At 31.8% G+C, this 15,714-nt stretch overlaps 1 protein-coding gene across 1 annotated transcript in view; it reads left to right on the top strand.

Moving 5' to 3' along the window:
* Positions 1-15,714, top strand: part of LOC123690880 (protein tiptop-like) — a 211,561-nt gene that overhangs the window by 41,207 nt on the left and 154,640 nt on the right. The window contains exon 3 of the mRNA XM_045634991.1: positions 10,607-10,701. Within this exon, the coding sequence (XP_045490947.1) occupies positions 10,644-10,701 (58 nt within the window). The 5' untranslated portion in view covers positions 10,607-10,643. The remainder of the gene's footprint in view (positions 1-10,606; positions 10,702-15,714) is intronic.

The raw sequence follows: 15,714 nt of genomic DNA, 5'->3' as shown, positions 1-15,714 counted from the left end.
TGGTTTGACGATCGGTGGACGTGTTGTGACAACCCTATTATGTTTGTAAAAACATTGTGCATTTAAATACATTAATTGTGATAAATATATTTTGCACGGTTTGTGAATGAAACTCCTCTATGACAGACTCACCTCTAACAAATCAGTGTGATAATTTTAGCTTTTTTATTAGAAGAGACTCTGTTTGTAAACCAGAACAAACCGGAATTATTATTTGAATTATAATGAAAAATTGACAATTTTAAGGGCATTCAAATTTTCAATGTCTGCATGGCAATGGCATTGGCCTACTTGCTAGCTACAATCACGCTAAATCCTCTCAAATACACAAAGTACAGCGTATCCGAAGAATCTAGAAGGATGTTTATCAAGCATAAACTCGAATGATTTTATCGTTTTAAAATATGGTAATGTCGACCGCGGCTCAATCATACGCCGGTAATGGATCGGCAGCTGATTGGTCGCCACTAAATTATAGGACAATAAAAATTTTATGGCCCAAGATACCTGCATTGACAGCGGGCTTCATTTCGTACTGTTTACATTTATTGAACACGCTGGTTTACGCACTGTGCGACGCAAGCTCATGTTACTTGACTGTGTACAATGGTTACTCTTGAATGATAATATAACGGTTGTTTTGTTTTTAAATATGCGTAAACCAAGAGTTATATAGGCTCATGCAGTGTGTTTTTATTGGTTCATTCTTTTTAATCATTTTAATAAAAAAGCATTTATATATCGCAGTTATCACTGCATGCGTCATAATATGTCTACATATCAATTCAAATTATATTACAGATTTCTGTCTCCACTTTAATTTAATTTTAAAGTATGGAAATTTCTTGAGTTTGGTGTATTTGTGATTGATTTTGTATTAATTAATATAGTTAAAAACAAGTTTCAGAATAATAATAACTGGTAATAAGTATAATCATAAGATTTGGACGTCTTATGAATCTCGTGACTGTTTACTTTACAGTGTCGCGCGACATTTCCCTGCACAGTGGGTAAGCACATGCAAGTTTATGCACAGCTCGAGCTCATTCCGCGATAATCAATAAAACTGCTAAGTTTTTTCACCTATAGCAGTAGTCGTTACACGGCCATATGGTTTTCCGATTGTATTTTATAGGATTATATACCTAGTGTACTTATTATTTTCTTGATGTTATCATGGGTTTATTGATAATGAGTAGGTATTACTTGGTTTATGATTGTAGTGTTTGTTATTTTTAATTCCGAGTTTTATATAATATTATAAAGTTAATGAAAATTAAGTACAAGTATTGAGGTGTCTAAATTGTGATGGTTTTTATTCTTCACCCAGAAAATAGAGCAAAAAGAGTAGGTACATAATAGGTATATACAATTTACAAAAGCCTAAAGAAGATGTGCCATGATTTGTTAACATTTAAAACAAATTTTAGCCACACTATGGCGGTCTAGCACATACAAAAAGTAACTGTGCTGGAAAGCGTAGATCTTCGATGTTTTCTGTATTAATGCTGTTTTAAAAGATATTGGCATTTTTATCATAAAACAAGTTTTCACTCAAGCTGTGGTTGAGACCTTGAGATGATGTTTCAAGAAATTTTTGCGGTTGGTCTCCGGCATTTACGGTTGTATGCGGAAGCCCTAACAATTAGATATTCTGGGAAACTGCCTCTTTTTAAAAATCAAGAAGAAGAAATACAAAAATCATGATTCAGTTTAGAACCTAAACATGGTACCTAGATAGATTTCAGCTTAGTCGTAGATTATGTATATGTGCTGACATATAGGGACAGAGAAAGCGACTTTGTTTTATACTATGTAGTTAAGTAGCCGTAAAAAACTTTAATTGCCTCACTTATATAGAACATCGTTCGCAATAGTCGGGAACGACGCACTTTATCAACTGAGTGATAAAAGATTCGTAGAAGCCCAGTGACAGCGAAAGGCTAGTCATTCACAATTATACAAATCAGCCCAGTAAATCACGGAATAAACGGTGACGTAGACAATTGAGATTCATGACCAATAAGGGCATTCACGCGGCCGCTAATGTGCGCGCACGCATGTATTGATACCACACTTGTTATTAATTTATCGGTTTGAACTGTCAAATGTGACTGATACATGTTGAGGATTGATGTTGGCGAATGGTGATGGAACTAGGTTGGTAATAATATGAGGTACCTACTACCCTAAAAGCTTTTTGGGCGTGCGATTTTAAAGATTGTAAGTCCGTGTTTATGGTTTAGGGAATTTTTGAAGTTTGTTCGATTGAAACGTAATTTTGACTTTATGATGAAAAGTGAAAACTTAGGCTCACTGGAAAGAAAGGAAAGAAAAGCGAATTAAACGATGAGTGGCTTATTGTCATGATGATTTTTTTTTACTAGGAATTTGATCAATTGTTACTGTATACATATTATGTAATAACGTGCCCCAAATTTACATGTTTAAGTATGTGTAAATTTTCCTGGAGCGAACTCAGAGCATCACATGTTTGGATAAACAGTTTAATTTAAAATTTGTGTGAGTTGTCATCTAAATCATTGTTAGCAAAAATATTCTGTTATTGATAGTTTTATTACCGGATAGCAGATAATCTCGACGTCTACAGACTTGCGCACAATTTGTCTGTCGTTTGAAATATGCGAGTGGGTTTCATATCAGATGTCGTGATATGCGCTGCCATAGATCAAGTCGCAGATGTGGCACCGCGAAACGTTCCTGCCTTGAAGTGAAACTAGTTTCTCGGCGTTTTGATTTTGATTTACTCGATTTCTGCTAATGAGTATTAAATAGTAAACTGGCGTCAAGGAAGTATTTTACTTGTAAATAACATCCGTCAGATGAAGTTGTAGGTAATTATTTTTGCTATAACATAAACTTTAATTGACATGTGCCAAAGAGTTTGTGGTAGAATGTTATAGTGCTTAAATAAATGTCATCGTTTTCGGTCTTTATAGATTATGTGCCAATAATAATTATTAGAAATGACATATGTATAGATGATAATCTTTGGTACACGAGTAACTTGTGTGGACAAGGTTTCCAGCAAAGCGGACAATGTCCACTAATCTGTGCACAATACGTGAAATAGAAACTGCAAGTCAAGACATAACAGAATTAAACGTTGCACTGTCGCATTTGACACGAACCGACTGACGTATCCGATTGATACCTTACTCTTTGCCCGCACAAAATTAACTCTAATAACTTCAAATAAGGTCGCTTTTGCGCTGCAAAGAAGTTATTAGCGGGAAACATCAGCATCCATCATAATTTTGCCTCATTTTGTAATGCTATGCTGCTATATTTTCATATGTAAATGCAATTTTCTATTTACCGGCGGCAGTAACTTTATGTTAAGGGTGTAAGGTGGATTTTCGCGGTGCATTTTATGGCTAGTGCGTAGGAACACTCTGGTTATACTTGTTGGAAAGTTGTTGAAGTCTTGGGTTTTATTTCGCTAATCAGTCTGCGATTTCTCTGCTAGGCTTTCATGCTTTGATTAGATGTAAATGCGTGAACAAATGGCGTGTCCGTCAGTGCGCTTGGCGTAAATATATTATTTATTTTATTTGCCAGGAACTGACTTGTTAAATTTGAATAAAATGAAGCACCTACTGATGACTATACTTACTTATAAAAAATTGTTTTTAATCTTCCACTAGTTTGATAAAAAGAACTGCAAATTAAAAAGTGTTCTACATAATGGACAAGTCTTAATTCTAATTTATTTCTTATACCTGGAAAACTTTCGAACAGCAAAACAACACTGTAATAAAATCCATCAGAAATAATGATTAAAACCATAAATATTTGAAGTAGTTGCAGTTTAGTATAGCTCTAATGCTCTTTACCGCCACTCGACGCTAGGTGTCGCTGACAGGTGATCGGACATTCATTTTAAATTATTACGCATCGTACTGTAGGGTTGTCACATGATTTTATTTATAGCAGTTTATTAGCATACTTTTATTTCTTCTTATATTTCATTTTTTTATGATTTTTTAGTTTTCATTAATAAGGTATTTATTATATTACATTATAATAATTCTAAATAGAAGCACCCATTTACTTATTTAATTGCTACAACTCAGCCGTTCTATTTCTTATGATATTATTTATTGGCTAATATTATTTAATCTCTTCCATTATTTTAAGTATTTTCAGTTTCTTCATGTAATCCATGCACAAAAACAGCGTCGGTTGTATACCCGCCTAATAATGGTCGTACTTATTTTCTTTGCTATTCAGAAACATTCTTATTTTCTCCGTACTTCATTGATTGTACCTTTAAATTATTCACTAATTATTTATTTAGATTGTAATGAAATCTAGCCCTCAGATAACCTGCAGTACAGTTATACGCAAAATTAGGACGATCGTGTCGTAAGGTCTGCGTCTGCGCCATCTATTCATTGACTTTGATTTAGTGTAAGATCTGCGAAACATTAGCTGAAAGACCTCTTTAGTTACTCTTGGTTCCTAGTACATATATTTAGTTGAAGACACTGCGATAATGCGTAAATATTTCCATTGATCTTTAAGACTTTTAGTTTGAATATACTTCAAATGTTTTCTGATTGACAATTCTAATTTAGTACTGTAAGTATTAAGTATACCTAAGAACAGTTATTTTCTAAATATATGTGATTTTTTCGAATTTTCCTTTTTAAAAATCACCTAAAATAATGGTAAGCGACTGAGATTGACAAAGTGCAACGTAAAGTTGATGTCTCTTTGACAGCAGAGTTTGTTCGTAACCACGCTTGCTGAAAAATGTTCGAGATTTCATAAAAAGAACATTTGATATATATTCTAGTAAAAGATTTTAATAGATTTAGCCACAGATTTAGCTATGATTTTAATCTATACTTAGGTATGTTTAACAGATTTACGAAACCGTTTTCTAATAGTATAGTTTTAAGATAAATACGAAACATGTATGTAATATTTGTTTAGATTATAACATTCGTAATTAAAACTTAGTAGCTTTACCAACGCCCATTTCATATAAAAAACGCCCAAATCAATTTATCAAAGTAATTAGAAAAACTAATAACATCCCAATTTTAACAGTAATTTTAAACCAATCGGCTAGTACTTATTTCGGAAACTAATAAAACATTAAAGAGGCAGTTCTATTTAGTGTAAACGATATTATTATCGTTATTAAAATATAATAATTAAAGTGATCGCTTTGACATTTTAATCATCAATAGGCAGTGACGGCTTTAATCACGGCGGCGTATGATCTTAATTAAGGCTTTATTAAAAATTTCCACGAATTAACTGCAGATTTTTGAAAGCTACATAAATTATTTATTTTTACACGTTACGATAGATGGCTACGATATCGTGAAGCTGATTGATTTGGTTGTGAAAATTCTACGGAATATGTTAGGTTCTTTCTCTCTTAGGCAGTTTTTTGAATATTGATTATTGAGTTACTTAATTTGCTGTGATTTTGTAAAAAATATTTTTGTATAAATAAATAATAATTATGTGAACATTGAAATTGTCTTCGTTGAAATTATCGTAATGGAGCGTAACTTGTTGTTTCAATGCGCGACATGGTCAAAGTACGCATTCTGCTAACGATTATAACCATAGATTGAACATTACAGTCTGCCCTTGGTTCGTATCGTAATTTACAAACGACACGACATCGTGTCGTATCATATAAAAATCTCATATCAATATCCGCCAATATCCAGGTAATGAGGGGTCGGTAATTAAATGTCGCCTGTCAAAGCCGTCGCCGCGTCAAATTATAATGCGACTCGCCAAAATGGCCGACAATGACGTCACGATACATTTCAGTGATGGCATTTTGAAACTGGCATGGGATTAGTTAGATAGGGGATGAAATGTATTTTTTTAAGTGAAACTTCCTTAGAAGCGTTGAGAGTAAAATTTCAAGATTGCGTCGTAGCAATACTGTCTGGTATCTTTAAATCTTACCAAAGAAATTTCACTTCTGACACGTGTGCTCAGCATACACACAGGCATCGACCACAGAAATAGTAATAATACAGACATTAGAAAAGTGCATACAAAAGAAGTATGCTTATTTTACATTATTTCCTTAATAAATGTTATCGATATAATTGAGATATTATAAAACCAAAGGTTAATTTACTTATATTTGCATACACACACTTCAACTCAACAGCTTGAGCCAGGAAAAATATTTGACTATCTTAACAAATTGAAGACTTGCATATTACCTCTAGGTATAAGAAGCATATACCCAAAGTACAAAATCAAAAAAGTCACTAAACACGTTCGATCTGCATCTGTCCACACATAAATCTATCCACAAAGAATTAAAACGTCCCACAATGGGGACGAATAAATCTTCAAGATATCGGGACGGGACTATATTTTACAAGTTTTTGACACTCGATAGGGAGTCAATGCCACCTGCTATGATGGCGAATTATGATAGGAATGGTGTCTTGGTGCTAACTGAAAATAATTGTATCTAGGTATACTAATATTATAAAGCTGAAGAGTTTGTTTGTTTGAACTCGCCAATTTCATGAACTACTGGGCTGATTTAAAAGTTCTTTCGGTGTTAGATAGCCCATTTATCGAAGAAGGCTATAGGCTATATATCATCACGCTAAGACCAATTGGAGCGGAGCACTGCGGGTGCAACCGCGAGGCATAGCTTAAAGTTTTAAATTACAAATACATATGTAATTATACGTATTTTGTTATGTGGAAATTGATACGATAATTTTCAATTGAATGTATGAATGTCAACTGATGTATTTTTAATTATTCTAACATTAAACGGAATTAGAACAACCTAATATTAAACGGTATTAGAACTATTTTTGTCTACTTTAAACTTGCAACTAATTTTAATTGTGTAGTTACGTAACTAACAGAAACTGCTTAGATACCTACTTAAAGAATTAATTAAATATTTAAAATTACATTTACGTCGACTATCGTTTTGGGGAATTAAAAAAGAGCTAATCTCATGGGCGAAGTTATATCGCTTAATAAATAATGTCAATAAATAATGTCAAACATTAATCTGAATCAAGTCCTTAATTCCAATCGCACCTTTGTCAAGGCAAGCTCCATATTATTCGTTTATTAAAACTGAAACTTGTTGAAATTAATTAAAATTATGCAATTATCGAGTGATACTTTTATCACTCAGCAAGTCAATTATGTATTAATAAACAACCGACAGATCGTTGTCAGATTGACAGAACCTTGTTTGGTGACAGAAGGTGACCCCGAAAATTTATATAAATAATAAATAGGTTACATATTATGTTCCTGCAACGCAAAGTTGCAAATTTGTGTATTAAATTATTTGTTTTATTTTTCGTGTTATGTGTTTTCAAAAACTAATAATTTATTATGATGTTGATAGTTGAATGAATATTCGTAATTCAAAACAAATAGGTAGGTAAACACTAAACCATTAGGTATAACGAGAACAATTTTCTTCAGTCGATAAACTCCTACCTACTACTCGTTGTTTAAAATTACGTCGAACTCGATAAAAGCACTAAACAACAAACCTTTCACATGCTCCAAGCATATCTTTACCAACATTACCAATAAAATATCCAGTGAATGTCACAGTAAATCACAACCACAGGCTCAATCAGGTTCGGACGAATCCCGTCCCAAAGAAGTTAATAAATTGTCAAGCTAAAGAAAAATAAAGTCGCCAATAACAGTATAGTTTGGATTTTATGTTGACGCCCTTTATCTCTGACGGACGGCTTTTATTGTGTCTATAAAGTTGGCAATTCACGGATCGACGTTTGATGCGTGCGCGCTGGAGCGGGAAATGATGAGGCTGTGGGTATGGCGCGACCTTTTGGAGTCTGTATTAAGATAGTGTGGGTTTTGGGTTCTGTAGATGTATAAGTTTATTTTTCTAATAATCTGAATGTTTTGGAGTTGGAAGGGTGCAAGCAACAGATAGAAATGAACATAAACTACGATATATTATACTTAAGCGCTGACTTTAGATTAGATTAGAATAAAAATAAAATTATTTTCCATCAGATTTATTATTTCAGTAGGTACTTAACCACAAACGATTTCTGACGAGTCTTGTAAAAGGGTTTTTAAATTATTAAGTTCAATTGGAAATACGAAACGAGCTCGCCCGAAAAATGTTTCCGTGTGTTTTCAAGAGATGATATGCATTAAACCAGTTTTTAATAACATTTACGTAATTTGTTTTATTTTTATGGTAAGTAAAGGAGGCTTATTGCTGTATATCAAATTATATCATAGTCTGTCTAGACGGGGGAGTAGTGTTCATATATTTTTTTTACATCTGTTGACATTTTTTTCATCATCATCATCAAATTGATTCAACTTTTGTTATATATCTGACCTATGTATAATGTAAAATAAATCGAAATAGAACGTATACTATTGAAAAATAACTGTTAAATGTAAGACTTTAGTCATAGTGATAGTTTTCAGCAGATATAAGTCTTTTGTTTTATTAAATAACAATTTAGATATAAAGTAATAAAAATCTGTGAAAAAATTTTTTTCCGTTTTGGCAATTTTTTTTTATCATCAACATTTAACAAAATATAATGATAAAACGCTAACACCACTTTATTGACAAAACTTAATAACTTTATTATTTGTCCTTTAAAATATGGTACAATAATAATTAAATACACAACTAAATTATTTGTGTTAATTATCATTAGCCGATATTCTTAAAGTGGTTATGCCATTAACGCGTTCTTTGCAATAATTAAAACAAAAATGATAAAACTTGTTCCGATAGTAATTCAGTAACTTAAGACACTCAAATCGATTTGGCGACAGTTTTGACGAAAATATAGTAATAAATAATCAGTAATAGGTCCATTTAAAAAGATAACACTTGACGAATGAAATGATTGTGCCAATTAGTGAAAAAAACATATAAAATATGAGCTTTTAAATGTGCAAAGTCATCGCAAGGAGACGTCTGAAAAAATACTAAAGTCTTGTTTTTTAGATTTATTGTAGTCGTTCTTTGTTGAAATCATAGGTTTTTTACGAAAATTATGTATTTATGAATACAGTATTATAATAAGCAGACATTATGTGCTAAACCATAGGTATATAGGTATGAATAAATCACGCTTTAAATCCGTCACATTCGGTCATAATAATAATTCATTGTCAAAAACAATATAAATCAAAATAATAGTCATAATACACCCGCATCATAAGATCGCGTGTCGAATTACATATGATATTCAATTTATTACAAACATCCTCAATCCTCATATATCCCTTTCTTGGGTTTTACAAAAAAATCGATTTTATCACGAGAGCCTGTTAATTTATCGACTTCTAGACGGTTCGAAATGCTTTGTCACAGATTAACCCCTTTATTTATCGATATTAAGATTTTATTGGTAATCGTTTCTTGAAAGGTCCGGCATGTTTTTGTAATGCTTTTTACTTATCACAATGACATTTTTGAAGCAACACATAAGTGACAATTGATTGAAATTTGAGCGATTTTTCAATAAAACAATGATTATAATATTATAGAGAACATGTCCGTAGACCATAATTGAAACTACAAAAAAACCTTTCGGTTTGTCTGTTTGATACACATTACACTCGAAGCAATTTGCTGATTTTGACACACTATGATAATGAACAGTGAATTGATAAGGTCATTGATAAAACATGTTTACTATGGTGTACCACTAGATGGCGCCGTGTGAATTGTTAAGAAAAATAATATAGTAACTCAATGGTTCGTTTTTGTACTGAAATCGGAAATACAATTTACTTTTTTATTCTAAATTATAAACAACTGACTTATTTGTTACAATAATAGTACGAATGTAAACATTTGTTCAATAATTATTGTACGACGGTAACAAAGAATGATATAATTGTAAAGAAGGTATGAAAATGATTTACTTTAAATAATTTTTAGCATGACGATGATTTATTATTGTTTGCTTTAAGATATTGTTAATACAAGTAAAGTTTAATAAGAAGTTATAATATTAACTAGTTTTTTGTTTAAGCAAAGAAGATTTTTATCTTGCACCTACAGTGGTCAGTGAATTATTACTCCTTATTTTGTTGGTAATTTTTACTTTCATAAACTTTTCGAAAGAAAATCTAAAAGTTTTGATATTATTTACTCAAAAGTACCTATGCTCAAAAGTAAATTCAATTGCTCAAAAGTTGTTTAAAATGCCACAGATGACATTCAATCATATGTCAACAGAATTTGAATGTCAGGAAGGTCGGATGCAGTTTTATTTTTATTTATTATAATCGCTCTTTTGATAAACCATTAAGATCTATCGGTAATATATTTGTTTTTGATGTAAATAATTGCTAATAAAATGACAAATTTATTTGATTTATATTTATGTGCGATGACTTTTCATCGTTGTTTTCGTTTAGTGATGATGTCACTTTTTAGATCTTGTGTCAAACTTATCACTAAATTAAAAATACGCACGGACATAATTATTTTTGCATTTATAATACAAAAACAACCATGTTTTTTTTCTATTAATTTGAGTTTTTTTTGTTGGTCTGTCCGTACACAACTACAAAACGGCTGTCATTCCAGATGAGCGGTCGCGAGGCGGGCGGCAGGCGCGCCTAAGATGCGCTCCAAGCAGCAGCCACGACCATCCTACCGTTGGCTGAGCCCTAACGAAAACGGTTAGTAATTATTTAAGACCTAACTTTTATAGTTTTATTACGTTAAATAGAGTTGTTTATCAAGAAAATTTACTTGGAAGAAGTTTAATGGTGTAAACATTTGTAGATAAAAAGAAATCGCCCTTACAGTAATGTGCCCTGATTCTTATTAAAACATATTTAAAAAAGTTTAAAACTTTATTTAGATGTTGAACAAATTTCACTTCAAAAGAACTGCTTAATCTAAATCATACCGTAACAAGCCTTCATTCAGCTATCAAATGACAGGAATTAGTCAAAAATATCTGAAATAAAACTTGGATAAAAACGTAACTAAAATATTGCTTATTTGAATAGTTGTTCGCATGAAAACTCATCAATTTTCAGTCTTGTTACAAATACATAGAGTCGTTATTGTTATAGCACTGTCACAAGTTTGAATATTCAAAGTTAAATGCAATAAATATAAAGTTATTGTTATAGAAAAAACGTTACACAAACACAGTGCATAACTCAAAGGTCTTTTTGTATGTTAAGCCACCGTGACGCTATAAATTATATTTATTTTTGCTATTATACGCTTTTTGTCGACTGTAATGGGTGTTAAAGTGCAGGCTGGGACCGGGACACGCTTGGCCGTTATGGCATCCATCTATGTTTTAATGTGATTACGATTAAGGGTGACAGACTAGAGGATGTATAAGATGTTCTTCTATATGTAGACATTAAAAAGTTTTTAAGGGTGTTTTTGATGTAGGTAGATAAAAACACAATTATCTACTTAACCAATTTCTTAGGAAACGGCGTATTTCTATCGTTGTATTGTATTGAACCTTATACATAATATATATAATATGAATTATACTATAAAGTATTCACCCATCCATTTATTTAGTTAAGAAATAGAAGGTACCTTTGCTTTAAATATCTAATCTCTTTTATGAATGTTTTATATCAAATACAATTAAAGAACATGAATTATTTCAATTATTCCACAGGATTGTCCAATTTCAACCCTACATAATGTTTAAACGGTAACTACGAAAGAATTAGTAGCCCCTCACCTTTCCACGTATCAAATTTTAATTTATTTTCTTGATCACTGTATTACAAACGAACATCTGTCCTAAATCAGCGTGTCCATGCACAATAACTCGCAGGGAGATGCAATAAAAACCGAGTGTTCTGCATAGTCTAATTTATGGCCCAGCTTGATGCTTTCTCTTTGTGGGGTATGGGACATGAATACTTGGGACAAACAGTGGTTTTTGTAATTGCTGGGTTCGCGTGACTATTGTTTTGTTAGGGTTGGTTTGTTAGAATTGTGGTGTGACGCAATGCTTAAGGAGAAGGAAGGTTCTTTTTTTTTCAATGGTAATTATTTCTATTGAACCGATATTGAACCGAATTTGTAGCATAGGATGAAATCAACGAGATTTAAAATTAATCAAAATGATAGTGCGGTAGATACAAAGCTTTCCGGATCAGCTTGTTTTTATATTATTATTTAAATGTATACCTACTTTATTTAACAGCATGACCTACATACCTGAACCTTTGACAAAATTTGATTTTCAAAACTACTATTATATTTCTGGCATAACCACCAAAGTCTACCAAACTTCTCAGTTCACAAACTCTATCATTCAAGCCCAATTAATAATTATCGGGGTTTTCATAAAACAATCGTCCACAAATCTTGAATCGTAAAACCATTGATGTTTTACGATTGGCTCCCGTCTTAGTTTTATGTTCTAATTATATTGCTGCTTGTGGTTTGTCTTCGAGAGGGTTGAGTCGTAAAATGTGGTGAAAAAATTGTATAGATGTTACATTTGCATATTGGTTCCGAAGCTGTGAAACTAATAGATGCAAGAAACAGTGGGATGTCTTCTACGGATTTTAAGGTATTTCCGCAATGTTTTGTGTGTGTTATAGATATTGTTAATTCGTATGCAAATGAGTTTAGCAATGTAAAAATCATTTTTAAAGAAATTTAGTCGTAGGTTCATAATTTAAGTAATGTTATAACACTAAATTTTAAGAGGTCTAAGGACGGCACAACATAATTAAACCTTATTCCTTTTCATAGACATTAAAATTGTCTGAATTACTGTGTAGAAATTTAGTTAATTGTTATTAAGAAGGATAAAAATTAAAAACGATGGAAAATATTCAATTTTACGAAAGAAAAGTGATAAAACGTTAAATCGAGAATGGCTGTCAAAGCGAATCAATCACGCGCCAATAAAAAGCAATAGCGAATCATAAACGGGCTATAAACCGACTAAAAAAATGTGTCGTATCCGCGCAAAGCTGTGTTTACAAACAGTGGGCACACTTTATCTTTACGATCGGTCGGGTAGGCCGAAAACACCCGATGCCTGATTTATGGAGTTCCGAATGACTCCCGTCTTTGCGACCAATTTACGGCTTCATACAGTTTTATAACTGATTTTATCTATCGTTAACTTTTGCTGTCTTTCATTAAGGCGGTTTATACACTATTAGGCGTTTTAGTACTGTGTAGGTAAACTGCTGGTTGGTTTTAGAGATGCCTTTGCTGATCGTTCAATTGATTAAATACTTAATTTAAAGATATGTGACTTACACATTGAGATAGTATGGAATGTTAACTAGAAGACATATTTTGTACTGAAAACAATCATCATCTGATGTGTTTTTTATTAAAATAAATACACAAAAGTTAGATTTCACACAATAATCAGCCAAAGAAAGAGAAAAGTATCGTATCTTAATGAAATTATTATAAAATATTTAAAAGTCTTCGATGCTGTCTGTTTATCCAAATTAACATGTAGATAATAATTAAGCTACACAGCGGGCAACGCGCGACGACGGGGCGGTCACTTGTATCATAAACTTATGTGATATTTTAACATAATTATGTAGTTCTTTGTACATTATTATAAATTTTATGATAATTATAGTTTTAATATTCATTTTGGTGATGATTTAGGGGCGCGTTGTCATAAATCGTATTTTATTATAGTGTTTTATTCATTTGAAGAAATTTGTTATATTCAAATTCTGTCATTTGTGATTTGAATTATAAATTCATTTATGATAAGCATTATTTAATAGTTTAAGGGAATTTGTATATATTATAGGAGGAATTCATGATATTTATTTTATAGCATATTATTAAATACTTGATTGTTATGGTTATCTTTCAGTTAAGGTTCCTTGTACCTACATTTCACAAGTTTCCTAATAAAATGACGAACTATCTACATAGCAAATTTCAGCCAAATAGATTCAATTGTTTTTATAGATCCATATGTAGAGCATATTTATTTATATTCAAATAAAAGTAAACTCTTTAAAATACATCTAAGATCATGTAACCAGAGTCACAAAAACCAAAGAGATTTACGCGCCGTAAAGGTCGTTCAGACGGCTATAAAAGCGCTTCACACTTGTCGCCGTTCTGTGGAAGATCGTAAACGTGTGTGGTCATGGCTTAATTCAATTTAATTTTAAATAAATATGAAGTCTACTTACTTACCTATATTGTAAATACGCTGTCAAGTAACTTCGTCGCGACTAGGTGCGTAAATGAACGAGAGAATTATTTTTTAATGTTTGATTTTTAATTTTTGAAAGATCTTTTTTAGAGCCTTACTAAAACCTTCATCAATTAATTGAATCAATCAAACAAATATACCTAGGTACCAACAAAAATTGTAGATTTTTTCTTTACATTTTTTCGTAGGTTATATCTCGTATTTCCATTACAAAGTTAAGATAAACAAACAAATTAAAAAATCGGTGACTTTTTGTATAAAATAATTTATCTTTTTCAAAAGGACTTAAAAGTCAAATATAAATATCCTAGTCCAAATGTCAATTACGAAGAATCAATGTGGACTAATGAATTAATCATATTAATCAAATTTTTATTTTCAATAAATTCTAATTAGCACAAATATTGAATTTTCATTTAAATTATGTCCAAAATATGTCACTTCGTAGTTTGTTTTGAGTTCTGTTACTTTGGCAGTCCATAAAGTGGTGTTCATACTATGTACATTGATATTATCGCTTACAAAATAATAAAAAATGTGTACCTAAGTATTAAACAAGTGGCTTTGATATGTTTGTTGGTCTATTACAAAAAATATTCACATGATTCTGGTTATTTAGATTTCTAATATACTTAGTAAAATGGACGTATACGCGTTGTAAGTTAGATTGGCGTATATAGAAAACTGAACCGTTTTAGTTTTACTATGTCTGTTATCCAAATTTCAAGACAATGTTTCTCATTCATATATCAATTTTAACTAATGAAAAGTCCTTTTTCGTAAACTACGGTCAGTTTGAAATTCCATTTATGCTTTGATAGTCCTACTAATATTATAAATGTGAAAGTTTGTATGGATGTATCATGTATGGATGTATGGATGTTTGTTACTCTTTCACGTAAAAACTACTGAACCGATTACAATGAAATTTAGCACACATATAGAGGGTAACTTGGATTAACACATAGGATAGTTTTTATCCCGAAAATCCCACGGGAACGGGAACTATGCGCGTTTTCCTTTGCAAACGCGGGCGAAGCCGCCGGCGGAAATCTAGTTATTAATATTAGTGGTTATGTCGACTGTCAAAATATTAAGGCTAACTGACCATTATGAACCCGTTCTTACAACTCTAATTCACTTAACTATATTAGCATATCTAATGTCCCCTCGTGTCGATTAAATCAATCTGTACGGAGCGATGTCACATCATCTTTATGTGTATGCTACTAATATTATAAATGCGAAAGTTTTGTGAGGATGGGTGTGTTTGTTATTCTTTCACGCAAATACTACTGAACCGATTACAAAGAAATTTAGCACACATATAGAGGGTAACTTGGATTAACACATAGGATAGGTTTTATCCCTGAAATCCCACGGGAGCGGGAACTATGCGGGTTTTCCTTTGAAAACGCGGGCGAAGCCGCGGGCGAAAATCTAGTAATGTATACTCGAATTTATACATATTTTTATGATCTAATAT

The sequence above is a fragment of the Colias croceus genome, chromosome 4, assembly GCF_905220415.1.
Source record: "Colias croceus chromosome 4, ilColCroc2.1".
NCBI lineage: Eukaryota > Metazoa > Arthropoda > Insecta > Lepidoptera > Pieridae > Colias > Colias croceus.
This window is presented reverse-complemented; position numbering and strand designations above follow the sequence as displayed.